The 27,853-nt window shown below is 39.8% G+C and overlaps 2 protein-coding genes across 2 annotated transcripts in view; both read right to left on the bottom strand.

Moving 5' to 3' along the window:
• The window catches only part of LOC127790017 (TPD1 protein homolog 1A-like), a 48,122-nt gene extending 34,688 nt beyond the window's left edge, over positions 1-13,434 (bottom strand). The window contains exon 1 of the mRNA XM_052319224.1: positions 13,296-13,434. Within this exon, the coding sequence (XP_052175184.1) occupies positions 13,296-13,338 (43 nt within the window). The 5' untranslated portion in view covers positions 13,339-13,434. The remainder of the gene's footprint in view (positions 1-13,295) is intronic.
• Positions 13,435-17,494: 4,060 nt separating this feature from the next.
• LOC127790018 (psbP-like protein 1, chloroplastic) lies at positions 17,495-25,636 on the bottom strand. The gene is made up of 10 exons (XM_052319225.1): positions 25,444-25,636; positions 24,852-24,910; positions 24,655-24,769; positions 20,188-20,211; positions 19,999-20,097; positions 19,519-19,601; positions 19,301-19,423; positions 19,161-19,232; positions 18,716-18,812; positions 17,495-17,693 (listed from the first exon to the last, which is right to left on the bottom strand). Exons 2-10 carry the CDS (start codon positions 24,906-24,908, stop codon positions 17,590-17,592), a joined length of 774 nt encoding a protein of 257 aa, XP_052175185.1. The 5' UTR covers positions 24,909-24,910; positions 25,444-25,636; the 3' UTR covers positions 17,495-17,589.
• Positions 25,637-27,853: the final 2,217 nt, after the last annotated feature.

The raw sequence follows: 27,853 nt of genomic DNA, 5'->3' as shown, positions 1-27,853 counted from the left end.
ATGCCCAATGGTGGTGCGACGCCATGGGTCAACAAGCTGACAAGTCCGGTCCCGGAGTGGCATGCTAGGCCAACGGTGTTGCCACCACCATTGGCCAACAACGTCTTTTGGCTTAGATGCTCTTCCAAATATTTTTGGGAGACAAATATCAATTTTCAAATAAAAATTTCAATAACTTTCTATATTTTTTGTAATTAAAAATATTTTTAAATAATTATTTTCATAAATAAATTAAAAAAAATATTTTTTGTTCCCAAATTTTTTCTTAGTGTTTGTTGAATTATTTCTTGCCTTTGTACAGAAAATCAAGTCAAAATAATAAGTTCATATTTTTAAAACCCCAATTATGACTCCTCAAAATTTCTAATGTTTCCTCATGTCACTCCAAGGATTGCTCAAAATGCTATTGTAAGGGGGGGCAGGTAGTCAGCAGCATGGGGTGCCAAGGCATGCAGCAGCCATGCAAGCCATGTGCTTGTTGTATGGCCACGCATGGCACAACAAGTATGCCTAGGGTCACTGGCAACTGTGGTGGCTAACAACGTGGGCTATCGAATGAAAGAAACTCCTAGTTGCCTAGCACGTGATGTGCCTGTGTACGGCCGATCGTATCACGATGCTGAAAGGGATGCCGCATGACCACGCGAAGTGGAACGGACGGTGTTGTGATGTGTTAGGCCTTGCGTGGGTGTGCTCGATCATTGGCCGGTTATATCACGACTTTGGAAGGGATGTCGCAAGATGTGTCAAACGCTGCTATCGGTTGCTTGCGGTCGTATATAGGCTGAACGGACAGGGTCGTGGTGCGTCGGGCCTCGCGTTGGCATTTTCGATCATTGGCCGGTCGTATCACGACTTTGGAAGGGATGCCGCAGGACGTGCCAAAGGTTGCCATCGGTTGCTTGCGAACATGTATAGGCTGAACGGACAGGGTTGTGATGCGTCGGGCTTCTCGTGGGCATTTTCGATCATTGGCCGGTCGTATCATGACTTTGAAAGGGATGCCACAGGACGTGCCAAAGGCTACCATTGGTTGCTTGCAGACGTGTATAGGTTTAACGGACAAGGTCGTGATGCCTCGGGCCTCTCATGGGCATTTTCAATCATTGGCCGGTTGTATCACAACTTTGAAAGGGATGCCGCAGAACGTGCCAAAGGCTGCCATCAGTTGCTTGCGGTCATGTATAGGTGGAACAGACAGGGTCGTTATGCGTCGGGCCTTTCATGGGCATTTTCGATCATTGGCTGGTCGTATCACGACTTTGAAAGGGATGTCACAGGATGTGCCAAAGGCTGCCATCGGTTTCTTGCGGATGTGTATAGGTTAAACGGACAGGGTCGTGATGCGTCGGGCCTCTCGTGAAAATTTTCGATCATTGGTTGGTCTTATCACGATTTTGAAAGAGATGCCGCAGAACATGCCAAAGGTTTCCATCGGTTGCTTGCGATTGTGTATAGGTTGAACGGATAGGGTCGTGATACGTCGGGCCTTTCGTGGGCTTGCTCGATCATTGGCCGATTGTATCACGACTTTGGACAGGATGCCGCAGGACGTGCCAAAGGATACCATCGGTTGCTTACGGACGTGTATAGGCTGAACGGACAGGGTCGTTATGCGTTGGGCCTCTCGTGAGCATTTTCGATCATTGGCTGGTCGTATCACGACTTTGAAAGGGATGCCGTAGGACGTGCCAAAGGCTGCCATTAGTTGCTTACGGTCATGTATAGGTTGAACGGACAGGGTCGTGATGCGTCGGGCCTTTCATGGGCGTGCTCGTTCATTGGTCGGTCGTATCACGACTTTGAAAGGGATGCCGCAGGACGTGCCAAAGGCTGCCATCAGTTGCTTGCGGTCGTGTATAGGTTGAATGGACAGAGTCGTGATGCGAAGTCGTGATACAACCGGCCAATGAACGAGCACGCCCATGAAAGGCCCGACACACCATGACCCTGTCTGTTCAACCTATACACGACCGCAAGCAACCAATGGCAGCCTTTGGCACGTCCTGCGGCATCCCTTCCAAAGTCGTGATACGACCGGCCAATGATCGAGCAAGCCCACGAAAGGCCCGATGCATCGCGACCCTGTCCGTTCAGCCTATACACGTCCGCAAGCAACCAATGGTAACCTTTGGCACGTCATGCGACATCCCTTCCAAAGTCGTGATACGACCGGCTAATGATAAAAAATGCCCACGAGAGGTCTGACGCATCACGACCCTGTCCGTTCAACCTATACACGACCGCAAGCCAACCAATGGTAGCCTTTGGCACATCCTGCGGCATCCCTTTCAAAGTCGTGATACGACCGGCCAATGATTGAAAATGCCCACGATAGGCCCGACGCATCACGACCCTGTCCGTTCAGTCTATACACGACCGCAAGCAACCAATGGCAGCCTTTGGCATATCTTGCGACATCCCTTTCAAAGTCGTGATACGACCGGCCAATGATTGAGCACACCCACTAGAGGCCCGACGCATCACGACCCTGTCCGTTCAGCCTATACACGTCCGCAAGCAACCGATGGCACGTCCTGCGGCATCCCTTCCAAAGTAGTGATACGACTGGCCAATGATTGAGCACGTCCACAAGAGGCCAGACGCATCACGACCCTATCTGTTCAGCCTATACACGATCGTAAGCAATCGATGGCAAACGAAAGGACTAAGGAATGAGGCAAGGAGCTTACCGCAGGACCACCGTGTTAGTGTAGGTGCTCTAGACCCAATCAGATTGGGCATGTTGTACACTGACAATTGTAATCATGTTATTATTTGAATAAAGAGTTATTCAAATTCACAAGAAGTCATTCTATTAGTTTCTTGTTATTATTGTAATAACCGAATGAAACTAGATAGAAGTCCATATGATGTATACTGTGAATAATCTATAAAGATGTGAGATGATGCATCACAGTTTATAGACATCATTAAACGTCCCAAGTCATAGCAATGTCAAGAATGGACATTGACAATTGCGGTAAGACTTGTATGTGCTATGTTTTTGCTATGTGATAGCAATGGCGGTCTCACACCCATGGGCATGGGGATGCCTAGACAAGTACATAGGTGACCAATGTTGGAGAACGTGTCACTGGACATGACTCGCCATGAGAATCCATTTTGGTTATATGTTGATGAAATTCTCATACGAGATGGGTGTAACTAATCCTTGGACCTGAGGTTGTCACGGTCATCTCATAAGAAGACTGGTATGCTTTGACATCGTTTCGATGGGCCTAGACAAAGGCTGCACGTGGGCGATCGTTGGGTATATCATGAGGCTTATGGAGATGAGTGCATAGCCAAGATGGGACTCGTCTGTCCCTTGATAGAGGATGATGTATCTAAGGCGCCTTCGGTGGATATTCACTTTAAATCCATGGCCATGGTGAAGGAAATCAATAAGGAGTTATTGATTCACTTTCTATTAAGTGAAGATATCCGAAAGACCGAAGAAAACTCATGTGATCATTATCAAGCAACACATCGCCATACTTGAGATCACATAAGATGCATTGACGAGAGGATCGAATTACACGGTAACCATGCTCGTGAAAGGTTATTTGCGGATTATGAATCCTTCTGAATAATTGGGTAGGCATGACGCCTTGCTAGAGGCCAATCTTGTCTTATGTGTTCGTACCGACACATTGCCAACATATTCGGAAGCCTAATGAGTCATACGCAATAGGCACGGTCCCTGGCTTAAACCAGGAGAGTGGACGTATGGTTAAGTGGGACACTTCGGCAAGAAGTTGTGCCGTCGTAGGTTCTCACGGAAAAAGAACAAACAGACGTAATGACGTCGATATGACGAGGGGTCGTCATAAAGGAAAAGGTTTCCTAAAATAGCAATTGATTAAATTAGAAAGTAGTTTCTAACTTAATGATTAAATTAGAAAAGAAGTTTCTAATTTAATAATTTGGGCTTAATTTAATACTTGGGCTAAATAAAGTATTTGGGCCAAATATTAAATTAAATTAAATATTTGGGCTAAATTAGATTTGGGTCAAATATTAAATAATAAATATTATATTTGGGTTAAATTAGATTTGGGCCAAATATTAAATATTAAATATTTAGGCTTAAATTAGATTTGGGCCAAATATTTTATAAATGGATTTGGGCCACTTTAATCTCTAGTTGGACTAGGATTAATGGGCTAGCCCAATCCATGTCCATTAGGGTTTGGAAAACCCTAGGAGGTTGCCTCCCTATATATAGCCCTTTATGGGATGCCCAAATTAAGCCACTTTTATTTTGTTGGTTTTCAAGAGTTGAAAATCAGTTCTTTTACCGTCCATACACAAGCCGCGCAAAGGAGAAGGAGCTAGCACTCCTATTCCGCTCTCCTTGCCAACGGACGCGTGCCGCGTATCACTAGTTAGAGGCCGGACGCTTGGACGGCTCGAATTCGCGAACGACTCGATAATCTAAAGGTTAGATTTATTTATTTGTTTGTGAATGATTTGATTTCGACGTTGATCCAATCGCCGGGATCGGGGTAAGGTTCAAAATTTTGAACTACGCTGCTTGCCCCGTAGCGATCTTGCTTTACTTTCAGTGGTATCAGAGCCATCGTCGAAATATTTTAATTCCTTACGTGCGGATTCGGTTATGTTGTTATTTGTGAAATAATTAAATAATTGTTGCGTTTGTATTTTTGGATTGCAAAAGATCGTGTATGACACGGAAAAGGGCAAAACGGGGTTCGGGGTGCATACGGATGCACCGGGGCGTCGAAAGACGCGGCCGAAGGGGGCCGCGCGCGCTGGGCACGGCCTGGGCGCAAGCAGGGCCCAGCCAGGCGCGGCCCTGCGCGCTGGGGCGTGGCCGCGCGCGCGCATGGCGCGCACAGGCGCGGCCGCGCGCGCGCAGGCGGCCCCAGCCGCGGCCGCGCGCGCGGAAGGTGGCCCCAAGCGCGGCCGCGCGCGCGCGCAGGCGCCGCAAGCGGCCCGCGCGCGCGCATTGTGCGGCCGAACGCGGGCGCGACCCGCGGGTTGGACCCGCGAGCAGCGCGCGGCCCGCGGGTGCGACCCGCGACCCGCGCGCGGGCGTGGCCGACCCGCGCGGCCCCAGCGGCCCGCGCGCGCGCTTGCGCGACCCGCGTGGCCCCTGCCGCCCGCACGGGCCGCGGCCGCGCGCCCCAGCCGCGCCCAGCGCGCGCCAGACGCGGCCCAGCCGCGCCCAGTACGCTTCTTGGCTGTTTTTGGCCTACCCAGCCACCTCCCGCTCCCTCGGGCTTGTTTTTGACCTTTCCCCGGGGTCCACGTGAAGCACCCGGGCCGACCCTTCGGTGGCCCAGTGCGTTCAGTTCCTTTTGGAGGGGCCCGGCCAAATTGTTTGGCTATTTAATTTTATTTTTATCCGATCCATGAGTGTATGACACTTATGGGCCGTGATTAAAAATGGGTCAGGACCATTAATTGGGTTATTTATTAATTATTGGGCTGCTAATGTATGTTTGACATACATTGGTTGATCCAAGGCCTGTTGAGCCTTGTTAGTTAGACTAATGAATGGAGCCCAAGCCCAACACAATTAAAACAATTTTGTTTTTCCAAAATCATACAAATTTTTCAATTTATTGAAAGCGTTTCATTAAGATTGAAATAGATGCGACAATTAATTAATATAATCTAAATGAATCGATTAGATTGATTGCATGGGTGTATGGTATGGATCGAGTCGACCATTTATTTTATGTTGGGAATGAATGCTTGTAAATTTGGTTTTTGAAATAGGGCCTGCGTGTCCTGCCTCTCTTATACTCTAATGTACATTCTCTTCTCATCTCATTCCCCCCGAATGTAACTCTGGGTTTCTGATTCTATGTAATGTATGTAGAATAGAATAAAGTAGTGATAGTTGTAGTTTGTATGAAGAGCAAGAGATGGAGCCAAATTGAAGACAAGATTCGAAGACCAATGAAGGCTTGAAGAATGTGCTTATGAAGCAAGATGTGATTCTTCACCTAGGTTTGACCCGCTAGCTTCTCTTCTATGGCTCGAGGGGACTAGCTGTAGTTATCCATACCATACACCGGTTTGAGTCGTTTATTATGCATTATTAATTTGATTAATTGCATGTGATGAGACCTAAATAAATAAATAATAAATCCCTCATTAATATTAAGCCAACTTGCCTTCCATCATTATGAAGCATTAGGTTTCTAGCTGGCACTTGATTTGTTGAGTCACTCAAGGTCATGTGTCACCTATGATTCCTATGCTTCATGGGCCATGAGATGTCCCTGAATGATGGGTTCGACTTAACTAGAAAGGTGGGGTTTGTTGAGTCACTCAAGGCCTTACTGAGTATAGAGGCAAAGATTGGGAGTCACATAAGATGTGCTTGACAAGGAGTTGTCAACCCAATGAATCTAGGAGTTGCATGGAGATGCAATTGGTAGCAAGTACCTACCTAATCGATCCTAACACAATTTGTTGAGTCACTCAAGGTTGTGCGAGGGGAGATGGGATCCTAGCTCACTAGGAAATCTTCCAACGGGATTTCCCGAGTTATGTCTAGAGGGTGGCAAACTCGTAGAAAATAGTGGGAGCAATCATAAAATGTTACTTCTTGCAATTTATGATTTCGTAATTCAATATGATTATAATAATATCTCTATTCAGTTGTTGATCCAGAATGTCTGGAAACATGTCGATAAGATCGATACTCGAGGGCAATAATACCTTCAACGGACTAATTTCTCTGACTGGGAGATCATCTTGAGGATAGTCCTCATGTATGATAAGATTCTTTATGTGATAAAGAGCTATCTTCTTACGAAGCCACCAGTTAAAGAAATAATAGCACATTAGGCCTGGACGATGCACATGGGTGATATGATCATCGCTTGATATATCGTCTTGGCTGCCATGACCCCGAAACATAGGTCGCCACATAAGAGTTATGATGCCTATGAGATCATGGCTAGGCTCAAGGATCATCTGTTGAGAAGCATGTCATGGAGATGATATGTTTTATCAATAGGTTGCTAGAGCTGAACTTGGGTATGGATGCTGAAACTTACCTTAGATTCGCTGCTATAGTCTCTCCCTAAAAGTTATGGAAAAGACTCTTGGAGAGTGGTTGTCCATACTAAGGGAGACCGAACCTAAAATTGATTATAGGTTAAGGGAAGTGTTCTCTTAGTTGGAGGGCCCAAGGCGCACAAGGGTAAGCCCAAGAGTAAGAAAGCCAAAAAGGAAGAAGAGTTCTTCCAAGCGCAATCTGGAAGAGTCCAGAAGACTAAAACCCAAAAGGCAAAAAGGATGCAATCTATCTCCACTGTGATAAATCGAGAAGTGCAGAGTAAGAAGAGTTCTACTCAAGGCACTTCAGGTATTTATGTTATTGGAATTAATCTATTTACTTCTGATCAGTCCACATGAGTATTAGATACTGGATCCAATGCTCATACTTACACCTTTGTGTATGGGCTTAGGAGTACGAGGAGATTAATAATAGGAGAAGTGTACCTATACGTGGAAAATGGATCAAAAGTTGTTCCATTAGTTGTAGGGACCTATTTATTGACATTGCCCACAGGACTTGTATTAGAGTTACATAACTGTTACTACAATCCTAGTTTGACTAGGAATATAATTTCTAATTCTTGTTTGACAATGATAGATATTCATTTTTTATTTAAAGGACAATAGTTGTTCATTTGATAAAAATGAGTTGTTTTATGGTAAAACAACAGTACGTAACAGTTTATATGTCCTTGATGTTGATACTCCTATCAATAACATAAATATTAAGCGACTTAAATCAGATGATTTAAATAGCACTTATTTATGGCATTGTCACCTTAAACCATATAAATGAGACTCGCACATCCAACTTGTATAGAGATGGATATCTCGGCACATTTGATTATGAATCATATGGTGCTTGTGAATCTTGTTTACTTGGTAAGATGACTAAGTCTCTTTTTAAAGTAAAGGGAGGCTACATAAGTGCTAGGGCTTGTGCACATTGATGTGTGTGGGCCCATATCCATCCAGGCTCGAGGTGGGTATATCTACTTCATAACCTTTACTGATGATAGATCATGTTTTGGTTATGTGTATCTTTTAAGACACAAATCTGAGACTTTTGAAAAGTTCAAAGAATTCAGATTTGAAGTAGAGAAACAAACTGAGAAAAGTATCAAAGTACTTCGATCAGATCGAGGTGGTGAATACTTGAACAGTGAGTTTCTTGATCATCTGAAGTAGAATGTGATTATCTCACAATGGACTCCACCTAGAACATCAGAGATGAATGGTGTGTCTAAAGGAGGAATAAGATCTTGTTGGACATGGTCTGGTCCATGATGAGTCGCGCTGAACTCCCTATTTCATTTTGGGGATACACACTCCTCACCGCGATCTTTGTTTTGAACAGGGTTCCAAGTAAATCAGTTACTCAGACTCCATATAAGATATGGAAAGGAAAGAAGCCAAACTTGTCTTTCCTTAAGATTTGGGGTTGTCAAATTTATGTTAAACGTGTTGACAGTAATAAGCTACAACCCAAATCGACGAGATATCTATTTGTGGGATATCCAAGTGGATATTACTTTTACCACCCATGTGAACAAAAGGTGTTTTGTTGCCAAGCATATGGTATTCCTTGAGAAGGAATTCTTAGATGCTGTGGCTAGTGGGAGGAATGTTAAGCTCGAATAAGATTCGAGGCGAACCACAAACAAATACTCCCCTCCAGGAACCCGAGAAAGATCACACACAAGAAGTTGTGTCAACTCCCCAACCTTCTACACAAGAACCTCATAGGTCGATGAGGGTTCGTTGCGAGCAAGAGAGATATGGATTTCTCATCTCGGCGCATGGAGATGTGCTTCTGGTTGTGAACGATGAGCCTACTACCTATGATGAGGCAATGTCTGACATTGACTCTGGGTTATGACAGATGAATGACAAAATAGCTTTCCTTAAAGGAAACTTGGTCGAGGATGTGTATATAACACAGCCTGACGGTTTTGTTACTCATAAACATGCAAATAAGATTTGCAACTTGCAAAGGTCCATTTATGGACTAAGGCAAGCATCCCGAAGTTAGAATCAATGTTTTGATGAAAAGATCAAAAAGTTTGATTTTTCACAAAAGGGAAGTTGATCCTTGTGTTTACAAGAAGGTTAGTGGGAGTGTGGTAGTCCTTTTAGTCCTATATGTGGACAATATATTGCTCATAGGGAATGGTGTTCCCATGATACAATTAGTTAAAATATGGCTTTCAAAGTATTTTCTCCATGAAGAATTTGGGAGAAGCAGCCTATATTCTGGGAAAAAGGATCTATAGAGATAGATCCAGGAGGTTGCTAGCACTCTCCCATAGCGCGTACATTGACAAGGTGCTAAAGAAGTTTAGCATGGAAGATTCTAGGAGGAGAAGTCTTCCCATGTCACATGGAATACATCTCTCCAAGGCTATGTGTTTGAAGACACAAGATGAGAGAGATAAGATGAGTCGAGCGCAATATGCCTTGGTTATTGGCTCGATCATGTATGCCATGTTATGTACGAGGCCTATCGCATATACTTTGAGCATATGTAGTAGATATCAAGTTGATCCAGGTTAGAAACACTGGATTGTTGTGAAAAACATTCTTAAGTACTTGTGAAGCGCTAAAGAGATGTTTTTTTCCATATGGAGAATAAGAGCATACCATGAAGGGGTTCATGGATGCTAGTTTCCAATTCGACCATGATGATTTTAAATCACGTACAGTCGAAATTCATATTCTGCCTATATGGCTGGGCCATGAGTTGGAAGAGTTCCAACAAGAGATAGTGGCAGATTCAACAACTGAAGTCGAATACATAACAACCTTCGAAGCAGCTAAGGAGGTTGTATGGATCCGTAAGTTCATTGATGAACTTAAAGTGGTGTCCAGCATTGTTGATCCAATAAACAGTTATTGGGACAACAAATGAGCCATCGCGTAAGCGAAGGAACCACGGTCTCATCAACGGACCAAATTTGTATTGCGATATCACCATATGATAATGGAGGTTATCAGCTGTGGTGACATATATAGAGAAAGTGTCGATGGATGACAACGTCATAGATCTCTTGACTAAAGCTCTGTCCTAGGAGAAACATGAAAGTCATGTTCGATCATCAGGTATAAGATACATGAGTGATTGGCTCTAGTGCAAGTGGGAGATTGTTAGTGTAGGTGCTCTAGACCCAATTAGATTGGGCATGTTGTACACTGACAATTGTAATCATGTTATTATTTGAATAAAGAGTTATTCAAATTCACAAGAAGTCATTCTATTAGTTTCTTGTTATTATTGTAATAACCGAATGAAACTAGATAGAAGTCCATATGATGTATACTGTGAATAATCTATAAAGATGTGAGATGATGCATCACAGTTTATAGACATCATTAAACGTCCCAAGTCATAGCAATGTCAAGAATGGACATTGACAATTGCGGTAAGACTTGTATGTGCTATGTTTTTGCTATGTGATAGCAATGGCGGTCTCACACCCATAGGCATGGGGATGCCTAAACAAGTACATAGGTGACCAATGTTGGAGAACGTGTCACTGGACATGACTCGCCATGAGAATCCATTTTGGTTATATGTTGATGAAATTCTCATACGAGATGGGTGTAACTAATCCTTGGACCTGAGGTTGTCACGGTCATCTCATAAGAAGACTGGTATGCTTTGACATCGTTTCGATGGGCCTAGACAAAGGCTGCACGTGGGCGATCGTTGGGTATATCATGAGGCTTATGGAGATGGGTGCATAGCCAAGATGGGACTCGTCTATCCCTTGATAGAGGATGATGTATCTAAGGCGCCTTCGGTGGATATTCACTTTAAATCCATGGCCATGGTGAAAGAAATCAATAAGGAGTTATTGATTCACTTTCTATTAAGTGAAGATATCCGAAAGACCGAAGAAAACTCATGTGATCATTATCAAGCAACACATCGCCATACTTGAGATCACATAAGATGCATTGACGAGAGGATCGAATTACACGGTAACCATGCTCGTGAAAGGTTATTTGCGGATTATGAATCCTTCTGAATAATTGGGTAGGCATGACGTCTTGCTAGAGGCCAATCTTGTCTTATGTGTTCGTACCGACACATTGCCAACATATTCGGAAGCCTAATGAGTCATACGCAATAGGCACGGTCCCTGGCTTAAACCAGGAGAGTGGACGTATGGTTAAGTGGGACACTTCGGCAAGAAGTTGTACCGTCGTAGGTTCTCACGGAAAAAGAACAAACAGACGTAATGACGTCGATATGACGAGGGGTCGTCATAAAGGAAAAGGTTTCCTAAAATAGCAATTGATTAAATTAGAAAGTAGTTTCTAACTTAATGATTAAATTAGAAAAGAAGTTTCTAATTTAATAATTTGGGCTTAATTTAATACTTGGGCTAAATAAAGTATTTGGGCCAAATATTAAATTAAATTAAATATTTGGGCTAAATTAGATTTGGGTCAAATATTAAATAATAAATATTATATTTGGGTTAAATTAGATTTGGGCCAAATATTAAATATTAAATATTTAGGCTTAAATTAGATTTGGGCCAAATATTTTATAAATGGATTTGGGCCACTTTAATCTCTAGTTGGACTAGGATTAATGGGCTAGCCCAATCCATGTCCATTAGGGTTTGGAAAACCCTAGGAGGTTGCCTCCCTATATATAGCCCTTTATGGGATGCCCAAATTAAGCCACTTTTATTTTGTTGGTTTTCAAGAGTTGAAAATCGGTTCTTTTACCGTCCATACACAAGCCGCGCAAAGGAGAAGGAGCTAGCACTCCTATTCCGCTCTCCTTGCCAACGGACGCGTGCCGCGTATCACGAGTTAGAGGCCGGACGCTTGGACGGCTCGAATTCGCGAACGACTCGATAATCTAAAGGTTAGATTTATTTATTTGTTTGTGAATGATTTGATTTCGACGTTGATCCAATCGCCGGGATCGGGGTAAGGTTCAAAATTTTGAACTACGCTGCTTGCCCCGTAGCGATCTTGCTTTACTTTCACACCGTGCCCAGGCCTAGCCCCCGCCTGCGATAAGCTCCCGAAGACCTCTTAATTATTTGAGACCTCTTGGTTATTTAAGGTCTCTCAATTATTTTAGACCTCTAGTTCATCAGCAAATAACCACTTATTAGAATCAACAAGTCACCATCTCTCAAGGCCACTTGATTATTTTCTATGAGGCCTAACAATCATCCTTGCTAAAGAATGTCAAGAGGGAATTAGGCCAAGGAAATACTCATTGGTTGAACCCAGTAGTCTTACTCAACTCAACTTTAGCTAGGGCCTTAATACTATATTTTTTTTTATTTTTTTATTGTATACTTGTGGTTCGGTTTTTTGCTCAAACACCTTTTTTTTTTATCACAAAAATGTTTAATTAAATCTTAATTAAATTAAATTAAGTTAATCATAATTAAATCATATATTAAATTAAAATTAACAAAATTAAACATAAAAAATAAAGGCTATGGCAGATGAACCATCACTGGAGACATGGTTGTTGGAACCCCAACCACCATTGTTTTTGGCCATTGATGATTTTAGAATTGTTAAGACCTAGAGAAAGAGAGGGATAGGAGGAAGAGGAAGAAGAAAAAGATCGAAACTATCATTATTGGTGGAATGTGTCTCTGTCGGTTTAGTTCTTTTCAAATATAACATATCATTGTGATAATTTTGCAAAAAAGAAGGCAAAGTAAAGAGCTCATGAAGAAAAAGAAAATAAAACAGTAACAATAGTAGATTTGATAAATTAGTCTACAAGGTTCTTCTTTCTTTTCTTCTTCCTTGGCCTCTCTTCTTCCTCCTTTCACATATCTTCTCTAGATCTAGATTTGGACCACATGACTTGAAAGTGATTTTGGAAATCACATATGGTGATGAGTTCTAGAGATTTTGGAATTTGTCTTTGTTGGAAATAATGGTTGAAAATGATACGGTTTCAGCTCCTATTGTTTTTTTGGTGATGGTTTATCTACCATGACCTTTTTTTATTTTTGATTTTTTATGTTTTAATTTAATTTAACTATGGTTTACTAACATTATTTGTGACAAAGGGAAGTCAAAGCATAAAACACAAATAACAAGGACCTTCAAAAAAAAATTTCAAATCATAAGGGGGTTTCAGGGTAAATAACCTAAACTATAAAAATTTAAATGCAACTTACCATTTAAACAATAATAATATTGTTTAAAAAAATAGGAAGGCAATGAAAAGGACAAATAATTAAAAATAATTGTACCTCTTATTGGGTCTTGGATTGTGGTAGTGCTAGAGCTTGGCATTGGGTCTTGAGGCTGGGCTTTGCTCAGAATTGGGCTTTGGGACAGCTTCCATGTAAATAAATGGAAAAAATAGACCAATATAACGACTGCGCAATTAGGGATTGGTTCAACGAGAATGAGGTTCTGAACAGAGAGAGAGAGAGAGATAGCCAACAGAAGGAAGATGTTTCTTTCTTGGTTAGATTTACAACATTGCTGGATTGATGATCTCAAGGGGGCTTGAATAATGGTCTTCTTAAGGAGGAGGGATGATAAAACATGCATAGTTCATGGTCTAATTTTGGCAATGACAGTTATGTATTGACCCACCCTGTGATTTGGCCCCATATTCCTGTTAATGTTAGTTTTGGTAACTTGTAAATTCCTTTTGTATTTAGGGTTTTTTTTTGTGCTAGCTGGTTTTAAATTTGTATATATACTTGCGATGCCCTCTTTTGCGGGGAGGGGCTCTCACTGCTCGATCCCATAATTTTTTACGGAGAAGATAAATTTAAGTTTAATTCACAATAATTGTGCAAAGAGTGAATTCGAACTTGAAAATCTAGACCGCCCACCACTTCTTATAGACCATTAGGGCAATCCCAGAGAACAATTTGTATATATACTTGGAACATTGTAACATTCGTAATGCTTTGTTGCATGTAGAATGGCATTAAATTATAATTTGGGTTCTTATCATCTCCCCTGCAAGTGTGAGAATCATTCACAGAGTCAAGAACAAAGAAAAAACAAAAGGAAGCCATGGGCTGGGCGACAGGCTCGCACGCGATTGAAGAAGGTGTGGGCCGGTCCATTTGGGCTACCCACTAGGGTTAGAAAACCCACGAGTATACAAGGGGACTCCCCATCGTCGTCCCCTGTAAACGCGTCGCAAGGGCCTTCCCCACCCCCTGTCGGATTTTACCACCGCCTGCAAGGCTAGTTGCCGTCAGGCATCATCCCTACCTTGGTCGTCTCGCAGTCCAATCTTCGACGCCGTTCACCCGCACCACTTCTGCCACTCGCCGCCCTTAACACCAAACGAGCTACAACAGCCACTGTCTCCTCCTCTTGAGTATCACTAAAATCTAATTCGTTACTCTGGAGTATCTAAACTATATTTTTATGATTATTAGGGTCATCCAAAGATACAGCAATACGTGATATGAGCGCTGGGATGTCAATGAAGCGATGTCAGGAAACTCGGACAAGGCAAGCTTTCTTTCAACTTGCTTGTTTCATTATTCGGATTAGAATATGTAGCCTATTGTATTATGGGTTAGTCTGTTTATATGTTCCTGGATTAATCGGTGGTAATGTGTTATATGTTTCTGTTTAAGATTCACGGAGTCAGCCCAGTGAGGGCTGAACTAGTGGAGAGGATATGATATGTTTAACTCTCTATTTCTGCACCTGTTGATGTCTCTTGGATAACTCATATCTAATTCACTTTACATGACCTATAAATGAAATGCCCAAATGTTCTAAAATCTTGTAAAATGTTTTCATTTTACTGGGAGAGAAACTGATGCATTTTGATTTACTGTTTACGATGTCTGTACTGTTTACCATAAATGTAGTCGGTGATTATCATAACTTCTGGGGTGTCATGTTTACTGTTAACTGTTTGAGGACTTTGCCCCGTCTTTGTGGTTTTATGATGGTTAAACATATGAATCCGATGTTTGTGAGAATACAGCCTGATGATTGATCCGCAAGAACGGAGATTTGAAAGATGCTCTTTGTTGAAGCCTGAGCATGAGTGCATGACCTGGGCTCCAAAAGCATCTCATGTAATAAACTACTACAAGATGGAATATGAAGGCTGTAGTGTCTTGTTTTAGTGGCATCCTGAAAACGTCCATGTCAAAATATGGCTTCTGAATTCGAATTAGTAGATGCTGCAATAGGGAAGTGCAAGGTTTTTTGGGGTCCTTTGCTGTGTGTCAGTTAAATGCTTTCAATTCTCTTGAACGAGCTTTATATAATCCAATGATATTTGTTCCTGAGATCAAAATTGTTTGAAGTAGCAATTCTAGTTATGTGGGAGATGTTTTTTTTTTTTTTTCTCAATTAGGCTTTTCTTTGAGGAATTACTTCATCTCATACTTAATGATACAATAGCTATATATGATTATGTTTATAATGACAAGTCTTTCCTTACAGTGGGTCTTAGATGTTATTATTTTTTCTAATATTCTTGTAGCAATTTAAGAGAATTATAGGACAATTTTGTTTAGAATGGTAATTATTTTTTGCTGCTTCTTAGATATACCTATTAGTTTAAGTAATTTTATTAAGTCATCTATGAGAGTTATGGGATGATGGTACTCATTTCCAAAAAATATTTTTCAATTGATTTTCTAGATGATTTTTAAATTATAAATTAAATTTGTTTTTATATTTTTACTATCAAATGTAAACACTTGTTTATGTAGCAGATTGAATATGGGACAAATTTAGTATGGGCAGAAGACATTAATGGGGTGTTGTTAAGATTGTAAGTAATTTTGGCTGTGTATGCGGGAGTTTATTTTTCCATTTTATAAAGGATAAACTAAAAGCAAATACTTATTTTGTCAAATTTAAAGAAAAACAAAAATAAAAAACTTAACTTTACTATGAGTCAGTGTTGTCACTCTCGTTTGGTGTTGGCAGTATGTCTTCACATTATCCTAAAAATGGTGGTATTCTTAAGGCAAAATTTCATTCCAGCCAAACTACCAAATTTTATTGGCCCCATTGGTTGGTAACTTTTCATGACTCTTTTCTATCCTACTAGTCCATCCGTTAGATATGTTTGAACATCCAAAAGCTTTCCAAGACTTCTTAATCTAAAGAAGATAATATTTGACATCCCCAAAATGTTAATTTAAAGGGGACCACTCTAGTCATGATAAAAGGTTTTACATGTTTGAACTAAATGTTTCTTAAACCACTATTACTCGCAACACATTTCCTTCCTTTTTATGGGTAAGATATCAATTGTGCATATGATTAGTACCTTGTTGGGTTGGATGCCATGACCTTCCTAGATTCTTATGCACACATTTGTAGGTCTTACACTCCTTGCGTCAGCTACAACGATTATTACAGACTGCCTGCCTTCTTGATGATGACCACGTGTTGCCCCCAGGACACGAGGGAGAACTGATTGGAGATGGTGGTAGAGACGACAATGATGATGTAGTTGATCTTCCTGCCGATATGGACACGATGATTGTAGGTGGTGGTGGGCATGATGGTGGCTGAGGTTGCTAACATCGGCGCCACAGAAGAGTGAATTGAGGTGGCAGGGTTAGATATGTTATCGCCCCCCTCGACCTAGCTGACATGGGCACATTATACTCGACCCCATGAGTTCACCAACAGATGTCGTCGGGGAGGTAAGGTTGTTATTAGACACTGATCGACGCATCGTACAGTTTGATGTAGTTGAGATGGGCGACACTCAGGAGCCATTGGCACGAGTTGATCTAGACGATCCACCCATCCTTGATCCTTGCATCCTTGGCACAAGTCAACTGCATAGGACGAGGATGGAGCCACGTCGTTCTAGTTGGCATTACTTTATAGATTTTATATCATGTTTGAAGGATGCAAGTATCTTCCACATTCATATATATTTGATACTATTTTCTCTTTCAGTTATGTTTTGTTTGCATAGCATATGAATCAGTATGGTTTTGTTGATGATGTTTATTGTAAATAGGTTGTAAACGTTGGGTATCCTAAAAGTGTCCCTGGCAAGGGCATCTATAAGTCAAATGTCGCATTTTCCAAAAAAAGGGGGGCTCTTGGAACGAAGGTTCTTAGGCTTGGTCTAAAATCGCCGTCTTTGTTGCTTGGTTTTCTTGTTTTTGCACCCTGGCGTGTGAGCTACCTACCTTGTTAGCCTAGCCCCCCCCCCCCCCCCCCACACACACATATGGGAAGGAGTGTAATAGATTTGAGATTAGTTTCCAATCGATACTATATTTGAAAATTTGTATTTGTTTTAGCTCATGACTTGTTCACTTTGTTTGTATCTGAGTGGCCGAACGAGATGGCCCACATGGATGCGGCATTGGAGGATAGGGAAGCAAAAGAATGAATAAATGGCTGCATTTACATTAGAATGTATTATGCGAAAATTGTCACAACTCACATAAAAGTAACTTATGAAATGGAAAAAAAAAAACACTTTTATCTTTGTAGATTAGCCATTGTGTGACAATCTTGAGGGAGAGAAGAGAAGCAAAATAAATAAATGCAAGGAGGGACTAACTCAAATCAAAGGTTAACAATCTTGAAGGAATCTACTACTGTGTGCAACTTGTCCTTCATCTTCTCCCACCTCCTCTCGTTGGCCCCTGTTGCCAGAGTGTAAAACTTCCCTGCAACAAACAGCATCATGTGAGTCACAAAGCCATACCAAAGGAGTAGTTGTTTATACAAGCAAGCTCCACGTCATTTACAATAACAAAAGAACTCAACACAAAGGTCTCTCAAACCTAATTGGTAGGGCAACAACAATTGAAGCTAATGGAAAAGTCTAAAAGAATAGAAAGATTAGCAATTCAGATAGTTCGGACATGTAAGAAGAACATACGAGGTGTAATATAGAATATGATAAGTTGATAGAAAATTCTATAGATAAGACGGACAGCGGGGGAGGGGTGAAGTTGCTAGATGGAGGGAAACAAAGAGTTTGGTTGTACTGATCTTGGCAAAGCAGGAACCTACAGTAGCTTGCTAGGCGTTGTGAGCAGCAACGACAAGTAGCAAGAACAACCAGCGATATTGGAGGCATCAAAATCTTCAGTACAGCGGGGGAGGGGTGAACTTGCTAGATGGAGGGAAACAAAGAGTTTGGTTGTACTGATCTTGGCAAAGCAGGAACCTACAGTAGCTTGCTAGGCGTTGTGAGCAGCAACGACAAGTAGGAAGAACAACCAGCGATATTGGAGGCATCAAAATCTTCAGTATTCTTTCTTTTTAATAATTCATAACGCTTTTGTGCACATATTAATCCGGTCAAACTGGTTACCATTCAGGCATTCAGTGATTGATGCCGCAATGGAATTAAAATTCTTGATGAAATGTAAATGAGGCTGAGGCTAAGCTAAGAAAGTTTTGTACTTCATCATGCAAGTGTCCTTGGCTATAGCCCACTTGTAATATATAGCATCAGCCACACCCGCAGAACTCAAGAAGACCCAAAGTCAGAGGACACAACAATACTAACCAACCAAGACAAACACAAAACCACCAAGCATCCAAACACAGCCTACCACAACTGAGATGCCGTGGCATGATATTTTAAATGCAAACCCTAATACAAAGTTGGCACAACCCATGGCTTAAACACGAACATAAAATGCATTATACCTTCAGTTTTCTAAGCTAAGTTTCATACCATTGCCAATGCAGATTGAACCAAGAGCATGGCGCGTGTAGTTTGGAGCTTGAGCAATAAACTCGAATGTGTAATAAGCTTTTCCGTCAACATCATGCTGTATGTTATTGTTACCAAAGGAAAACAAATTCAGTCAAGGTTTCGTGCTTTCAACTAAAACTAGTTAGAATGAAATAGAAATAACTAACAACGGACATACAAAGATTGGGATCCAACATTGAGATCTTCCAAGTATATTCCTTTTCTCCATCATAAAAAAAATGGTACAATGTGCATACAAGAGGAAATTTAGTGACATTTAGATCTCTATGACCCATATGACCCACATCACCGAATGATAATGCACGCAACCTACTCAAACTAGTTAGGATGGTAAAAAATAAACCACACACACAAAAGCACAACAAGTGACACTCTGACCGGACGACAAGATGCAGATACCAACCTCTGTTGCCTCAACTAGCTTAGTCTTCTGGGAAGAGGGAGCTAGAACTTTTTTAATTAGTGCTTCAGCAACCTGAGAGCAATACAAAATTAAAACATGTTTACTATTTTACTTGTTCAAGTAACTGATTATGCACAAACCGCATCTGGAGGCCCAAGATCCCGGATGTCCTGTTTGCCCGTTGGAATCATATTTACACTGACATTTTCCAATGGTTCGATCACATCTTTGAATACCTTGTCTTGTCCTTCAATCACTACTTCCTACCCCACAATAAAAATAATGTTATAAAGCATAGATGAACACCATTTTTACAGTTTCTTTTCTTTGGAAAAAAAAAAACACAAGCAACATAAACCTGCCAACCAAAAGGGTAGAGAAATGAGTAGCCATCCTTATTGTCTGTCACTGCCAGGAATCCTTTTTTAGTTTCTGCAGCAACTGAACCATATCAAAGGCGTACTCTTAGGATACTGTCCATCATTACCATGCCATTTAAAGCACTGCAGAATTGGTAGCCATGCTTTGAATGCCACTTTAAACTGTTAAAAGAAATAGTGACAAGAAGACAGCAAAGAACTAAATGGGGAAGTTCTATGGTAACAAGGGCACCGGTACATTTTATAATGTAAAGGGTGTCATGCATTGTACACATGAAGAGTCTCTGCATAATTACTGTATAATGCACCATTCATGTTGTAGACCAGACCTTTTGCATTGTACAGGGTATCTATATCTATAAGTATCATACAACTTCCCAAACTAAGTACTTTAAAGGCAACAATGAAGGTGAAAAAACTGACATTTTGGACAGATCGGAGACAATGGTAGTACTTACATGAAGGACAATTCTGATTAGGCAACAGAACCCAAGGGACTAGTGCTGTCCCCATGGCAAGCAGTTGACGCCTTCCAGATCTATCTGTGAAAACGTAATCTGATTATAGTCACTAGAATAGGTTAGAGGTACAATGAAAATAATGAAGGAATTATTTTTGTTGTTGACTCATACTAAAGATGGCATTACCATGTATGCAATACAAACAAACAGCTAGTATGCCACATGCAAAAACAATTTATTAGTATATAAATAACAACAACATATCCAGCATTTATCCACTATGTAGGGTCGGCTACATGAATTCTAGACTTCCATGTATTTCTGTCTTTTATCATATCTTCATTTATGTCCATACACTTCATATCAAACTTTAATGTCTCTCCCAAAATCTTCTTGGATCTACCTCTACCTCTTTTTTTGATTACTTGTTCCATTTCATCAACTCTCCTCACAGGAGCATCTCTTGGTCTCCTTCTCACATGACCAAACCATCTTAGTCTAGTCTCTCTCATCTTCTCCTCGATTGGCACTACTTCTACCTTATTACGAATAACTTCATTTCTAATTTTATGTTTTCTTGTATTGCCGCACATCCATCTTAACATCCTCATCTCCGCTACACTCGTCTTTTGCTCATGCTGGTATTTGACTGCCCAACATTCTGAGCCATACAGGAAAACTGGTCTTATAGCTGTCCTATAGAATTTTCCTTTCAATTTTAATGGGATTTTACCATCACATAACACCCCCGATGCATTTCTCCATTTTAGCCAACCTGCCTTAATTCTATGTGCGACATCCTCGTGAATTTCTCCATCTTTTTGAATCACTGATCCCAAATATCGAAAATGGTCTTTTCTTTGTAAGATTTGGTCTTCCAATTTTATTATAACATCCTCTACTCTTGCATTCTTACTAAATTTACATTCCATATATTCTATTTTCTTTCTACTTAATTTAAATCCCTTAGATTCTAAATTGTTTCTCTACAACTTAAACTTAGTATTCACTCATTCTTTTGTTTCATCCACCAACACTATGTCGTTTGCAAATAACATACACCATGACACTTCTGTTTGAATATCTTTAGTGAGTTCATCTATTACTAGACCAAATAAGTATGAACTTAGTGTAAAACTTTGATGTAGTCCTATTGTAATTTTAAACGGTTCAATATCCCCTCCGCATGTTCTGACCCTTGTCTCTGCACCGTGATACATGTCCTTAAGGGCTTGTATATAGGCTATTCTGACTCCTTTATTCTCTAAAACCCTCCATAATACTTTTCTAGGGACCCTATCATAGGCCTTTTCTAGATCTATAAACACCATATGTAGGTCCTTTTGATGATCCCGATACCTTTCTATTAGGCACCTCAGTAGGTATATAGCTTCCATTGTTGACCTACCAAGTATGAAACCAAACTGATTTTCCGAGACCTTTGTTTCTTTTCTGAGCCTCTGCTCTATTACTCTCTCCCAGAATTTCATGGTATGACTCATTAACTTAATTCCTTTGTAATTTTCACAGTTTTGAACATCTCTTTTGTTCTTGTATATAGGAACCAAAGTACTCTTCCTCCACTCATTTGGCATTTTTTTTTATTTAAGGATCGCGTTAAATAATTGCGTTAGCCAGGAGATGCTCTCTTCTCCGATGCATTTTCATGTTTCTATTGGTATATTATCCGGTCCCACCGCCTTATGATTTTTCATCACTTAATGAAAGCAAAATTATTAGCAATTATATATATACTTACATATTGTGTGTGCATGTTGGGGAATTGTGCAATGTAATTACAATGCTAATAGGAAGACAGTCTACAAATTTAGCAATTATTGGTACGAGAGGAAAACTACTTTAGATTTTGCCATGGCACATGATCTCATTATAGCTAACAACACTAATAGCATGTTCAATAAACACGATGGGCACTTGGTCACAGAGAACATCCCAACAACTACTATTTTATAGGATAACAGATCGCTTAAGTTGCGAGGATTATAGAGTTATACTAGGAAGAATGATAAAATATAACCACTTAATATAAGCTTATGGTCCTTGTTGGTCATATCAAAAAATGGAGGAAGAAGGATAAAATATGAAGCCTAAGAATCAAATGGTGGGATAAAAAGAAGGTTAAAAACAAGATATTTTCAAGAAAGAAGAGGGTGGCAGAAGATATTGGCTATAAAAGGAGAGACTAACCCGAGATGGATTTAAATGACTACTTCTATTCAAAACACAAAACTCTTCTAGGAAAGTTTTTAAGGAAAAGAACCAAACCAAAAAGAGTCTTACTCTTGGAATCAAAATTAAGAGAGCTTGTTACAAGACTTCACATGTCGCAATGAAGAAAACTTAGAGAGGTATATTTGGCTAAAAAGGAAGCCAATGAGACAGTCAATTAAGTAAAGGCAAAAACTTATAAAAAATTTTACTCCTGACTTGACACAAGGAATGGAAAGAGACATATATAAGTTAGCTAAACCAACAGAAAAAAGAAAAAAAGGGGATTTGAGTCAAGTAAAGGGTATAAAAGATGAAACCTAAAAAGTGTTGGTGAATGGGGGTGATCAAAAAGAAATGGCGGGGCTATTTCTTGAAGTTATTTGATGAATAAGGAGAAACAAATATCATGATGGGACATTATAATAACTTTGAATAAAGTAACAATTACATTTTCTATAACCATATTTGTCCAAACAAAGCAAATTACACTATGGAAAAAGGAAAAAAAAACAGCTATTGGGCCAAATAATATATTGACAGAAGGATGGATAGATGAGAGAGGAGGCATTTTATATTTAATGAAATTATTGAACATGATTCTTAAATTAAAGAGGTTGCCAGGCAAATGGAGAAAGCATCCCATTTACAAGAACAAATTCAAAACTGTGAAAATTATAGAGGGACCAAGCTAACGAGTCATACCATAAACTTAAGGAAAATAGTGATTGAGCAGACATTATGGAGAGAAACCTAGGTTTCAAAAGTCAATTTAGTTTTATGCATGGTAGATTAACAATGGAAACTATCTACTCGCTTAGGCGTCTAATGAAAAGATCTAGAGATAAATAAAAGAATTTGCATATGGTATTTGTAGACTTAGGAAAAGTCTATATATGATACAGAATTTGGGCCAATTTAGTGGGAGCAACAACAGCCTCAAGAGCTTCAAGTGCAAGAGCAATAATCTGATAATCCTCCTCTCAGGAAATTACCAGTGAGGAAGAAACAAATCCCTCCCATATACTAGAGCTGAATTTAGAGCTGAGATGATGAATTGGAATGAGAATACTCAGATGAGCTGGAGCAAGAGCTGGATTATTAGTCTGGTTGGAATGCTGACATGTAAATACAGTAACAATTGATAGTTAGAAGTTTGTTTGTTGAAACAGTAGCCAGCCGACTAGTTAGTTGGTTAAGACTGAATCTGTTGAATTGTGTTGTATAAAAAAGATAACTCAGAGGATTGAGGACTAAGAAAATCCAGTTGCTGCTTCTCTCCTTTTTTTCGCTCTAATCTTTGTTCTCTGCGAGTTCTGTTTCTTCTTGTTACATCCAATTCTCTGTCATAATTGAGCTCAGCACTGGCTAATTAGTGCCAAAAATCCTATCAGCAAGTCTCTAGAGAAGTCTTATAAAGAGTGTTAAGGGTAGAAAGGAGCTTGCTTATATACAAGTTATTAATGACATCTATCATCAAGAAAACTTGCACGGAACCTGGGACAGGATATTGAGATTTTTCGAGTTCCAAGTGGATTGCATCAACAATATGCACTGAGCTCTTACTTTTTTGTTCTTGTGGTTGATAAACTTGCAAAACACATCCATGAAAGTTGCCTTAGAGTAGGTTATTTGCAGACGATGTTGTCTTAATGTATGAGACAAAATAAGGCATGAACATTGAGCTTGCATTATGGATTAAAGCTAAATGGGAAGTTATTAAGCAGCTATAAGACCATCTTGATTATATGGATCAAAATGTTGGTCAATTAAGTATTAATATGTCTAAAATATCAGAATAACTGGGATGAGAACATTAAGGTAGACATGCGGCCGTATAAAAAGAATAGAATTAAAAAAGGAAGTACACATAATAAGGTCGGAACAAGGCATATTGATGATAAGATGTGCAGAGTTTGATTATGATGGTTTGAATATGTGAGAAGAAGACCAACAAATGCCTATGAAACTAGTGGATAGAACGGGAAAAAAAAATGTAGCAAAAGAGGTAGACGAAGAAGGAAGAAAACTTGGCGAGGACCCTTAAATATGATATGGTGTATAATGGCCTTGCATTGGATATAACTATGGATAGAGACAGTTGGAAAGTTATAATTAATGTAATAGACCCCACCTAATGAGATTAAGGCATGTGATTGTTGCTGTTGTTGTACAGGATTACTTTACTCCTTTATGCATGCATTTCCATGATTCAATTTTGGCATGTATAATCTTCTCATTTTCCTTCAAACAAAACCTACTTAAAATGTCTATCAATTCGACTGGCAAACTGCTCAATACGCTGCATGCATAATTAAATGATATGTTACTCTTACAACTCCGCATTCATAAGCTTGTATGAGTCATACATCTAATTTATGCTGATTCGGATGACATCCAGTATGCATATAGTTTTAGTTCCACCTTGATGAGATGAAGAAGCTGGGGCATTCGGTGTATGCTCTGCCCTGACAAGAAATGAAATGCCTCTTTGTAATGGGCCATGCCGATACATTCCTAGCTGAGGCACAAAATCCACCTACACAAATACAACAAAAAGAATATATTTCAAAGTCCACCAAATCTAATACCATAAGAGGACAGAATTTAGCAGTGAGAACCTGAATAGATGCATTTGACAACCACGTGTGATGAATTGAATGTTGCAAGGACGCCATTCCTAAAATGATGTATAGCAAAAGGCATAAGATATATTAACATAGCTCAAGGAAAGCTTAACCAAGCCTTTCATCAGGGGGACATGAACGTGATCCACTGGAAATGCATTTGTAGGAAACATGTATTCTGAGATATTACAGATACTGCCTAAAGTTGCTAAAACCAGACAAGAATTCAATGGCTCTAATTGGCCAAATAAGATGTATTTTGAAACAAAGTAACTTTATGCTCTCACTGTATTTGAAAGTCTAAATCAAATTATAAGTTAGCTTCCGATGGACAGCTCCATGGGAAAGACCAATATGCATTAAGATTGAGCAATGCAAAATTTGGCAAGAGGAACACGTCTCCCTCAAATATTTTGAAACAGTGCAAGTTTCCTCCCCATTTTCTCTCTTCGGAAGCATACCAATAAGGCATAAAAAGATATGGAACTTGGGATTGTCCAATTTCAATCACCACCCCCCAAACATAAGCCACCTCCATACAAAGAAAAAAGACGGAAATTGGAGGAAAGCTGAGCGAAGTTAAAACCTTTCTGGGTCGCCGCCGCGGCCGCCTCCTCTGCTGGTGGCTGAAATTGGAGGAAAGCTGTTGAGTCGAGCAGTGGGTTTCTTATCCTTAACGGTGCCACAACATCCAAATCTCCATATCCACTCTCTGGCTGTAAGTTGAAAAGACGGAAAGATCCAGCGTTGCCGCAGCAAATGCGCTGGTAGCAGACGGCAATTTGGTCTTTTCAGATGTGAGGCTGGCGCTCCCCAGACAGCCACAGCCACAGCCACAGCCACGTTGTTTTAAACCAAAGCAAAAGGCTTAGGTGGTGTTATCTTCGTATTTTAGTTTTGAGTTTTGAGTTTTGAGTTTTAAATTTATTTTCAGTTTTGTGTTTTGAGTATCTGTTTTGAAATTTTTGAAAACACGTTCTTTTTGTTATTCTGAAAAATTGTTTCTCAAAATTAAAAATTAGAAAATGCATATAATTTAAAATTTTAATTTTTTTATTATTTATTAAATTAAAATAATTTAATACTAGTATATTATTAATAATATATATTTTGAAGTTAGTAAATTTGTAATATTTTTTTCTCATTAAAAAAAAATACAAACAAAAAATAAATTAACTTTAACAAAAAAATGTTTAATTATATGGTGACAATGATATATATATTTACCTATATATTACATTTTCAACAAAATATATATATATATACAATTTAACATAACTCAACAAGAACAAAATAATTAGTTATAATGCCATATATAGTTATTCACTTTCATCATACATTTTGAATCCATCTATTCATTTGACACACACAAAGACACATAATTAGTTATAATGAGCTTGTGCATCTAAAATTCTTGTGCATCTATTCACAAACACATATAATCAGTTATAATGAATTAGGCCACTGCCATCTTTCAAAACTAAAGACACAAAATTATACTAAAAAAAATCGTCAATAAAAATCTCATTTATCATACCAACAATCACCAAACAAACTCAATCAACCCAACATATTTTTGAAATCTGAAATCCAAGAGCCATTCCAAAAATCTTTAAAAGAATCAAGGAACACATCATATTTTTGAAATCTAAAACCCTATTTCCTCACCAAAACAGATTCATAATCCAAAAATTACAAACATAGATTCAAATTTAAGCATCAAATTACAAACAGAGATCCAGATTTAAACATCTTAATGAAATCACTGAAACAAAATTAATGAAATCAGAATACAAAGAATTACTGAAATCAGAATACAAATCAAATTAAGCGAAGACAAGGCGCGGCGACCAGCGACGAGGAAGAAGACACGATCGGCATAAGCAAACAGCCAAGGGGAAGAAAAAACAACCGGCCTGGGTGAAGGCAAGGCGCGACAGATCTGGGTTGCTGGTCACAACGACGTGTGGTGGTGGCGATGGCCAACGAGGAAAAGAGGAAGTCGACGACGATTGGAAGAGAGAAAGAGATGGCGGCCAACGACTGCTCCCGGTGGTGATGGTCGTGGCAAGCGCGATTGACAGGAGAGATGGAGTCAGATCTGGAATAGGGAAAGAGATGGCAGTCGACGACCGCTGGCGGCGGTGATGGCCATGGCTGGCGCGGTCGACGGCGAGGAAGATATGGGTTGCTGGTCGGAAAAGAGAGTGAAGCTTGGAAGAGAAAAGAAAGAGGGAGTGCTCGAGTTTCAGGAAGAAGGAAGAGAGATGGAGTCTGGGAGAGAAGGCCTGCGTGAGAAGGAAGATGAGGCGTTTTCCGTGTTTTCAATTTCCACCGTGTTTTGGCTTGAAAATGGCCAAAACGATTTTTTCCTATTTTGCATTTTCTTCACAAATTTTTTTCTTGTTTTTGAAAATCTGTTTTTGAAAATAACAAAGAGAACATGTTTTGAGTATTTTGAAAAACTGAAAACAGAAAACGGGTTGAAAACAGCAAAGAGAACATGCCCTTAAATTTCACAAACACCTGATATTTGGTTAGAGAGCACCAATCTGTTTTGTTTTTTTAAAATTACATCCATCTATTACTTTCTCCCTTGTTCGCAAATAGTCGTTAGTTTTTTATAATATATTTTCTTTTCTCTCTACTATATAATAATAATTAAAACAAAATAAAAATTAGTGAATACCAATGTTGGACACCACATTAATTTGGGTTCTATTGTGGAACCCAAATCATTTGAGTTTTTTTCCATACAAAGGACACTAGTCCCACCACCAGTTGTTTTTAGTTGATTAGGGTTTGTTTGGCACCCAATTTTTCACGTGAGTGTGCCGAAGCTATATAATATCCCTCCCTTATTCTGTAGCGTCTTGAAACAAAACCTCATTCAGCTGATGCGAGGCCTCTGAACCCGTTGGAGGCAGATTTCGATGCGCCGTTCCACGCACCCCCACTTGTGAATCGGCTTCTTGCACCAAGCTGGAATCCGGTTG

This window comes from Diospyros lotus, chromosome 14, assembly GCF_014633365.1.
Source record: "Diospyros lotus cultivar Yz01 chromosome 14, ASM1463336v1, whole genome shotgun sequence".
Lineage (NCBI taxonomy): Eukaryota > Viridiplantae > Streptophyta > Magnoliopsida > Ericales > Ebenaceae > Diospyros > Diospyros lotus.
This window is presented reverse-complemented; position numbering and strand designations above follow the sequence as displayed.

Excerpts from the sequence above, each read along its gene's own strand:
- LOC127790018 (XM_052319225.1), bottom strand. The coding sequence starts at position 24,908 with ATGGCGTCCTTGCAACATTCAATTCATCACACGTGGTTGTCAAATGCA. Across the intron at positions 24,770-24,851 it reads TGTCAAATGCATCTATTCAG|GTGGATTTTGTGCCTCAGCT; the intron begins GTTCTCACTGCT and ends GTATTTGTGTAG. Across the intron at positions 18,813-19,160 it reads AGCTAGTTGAGGCAACAGAG|CATGATGTTGACGGAAAAGC; the intron begins GTTGGTATCTGC and ends AATAACATACAG.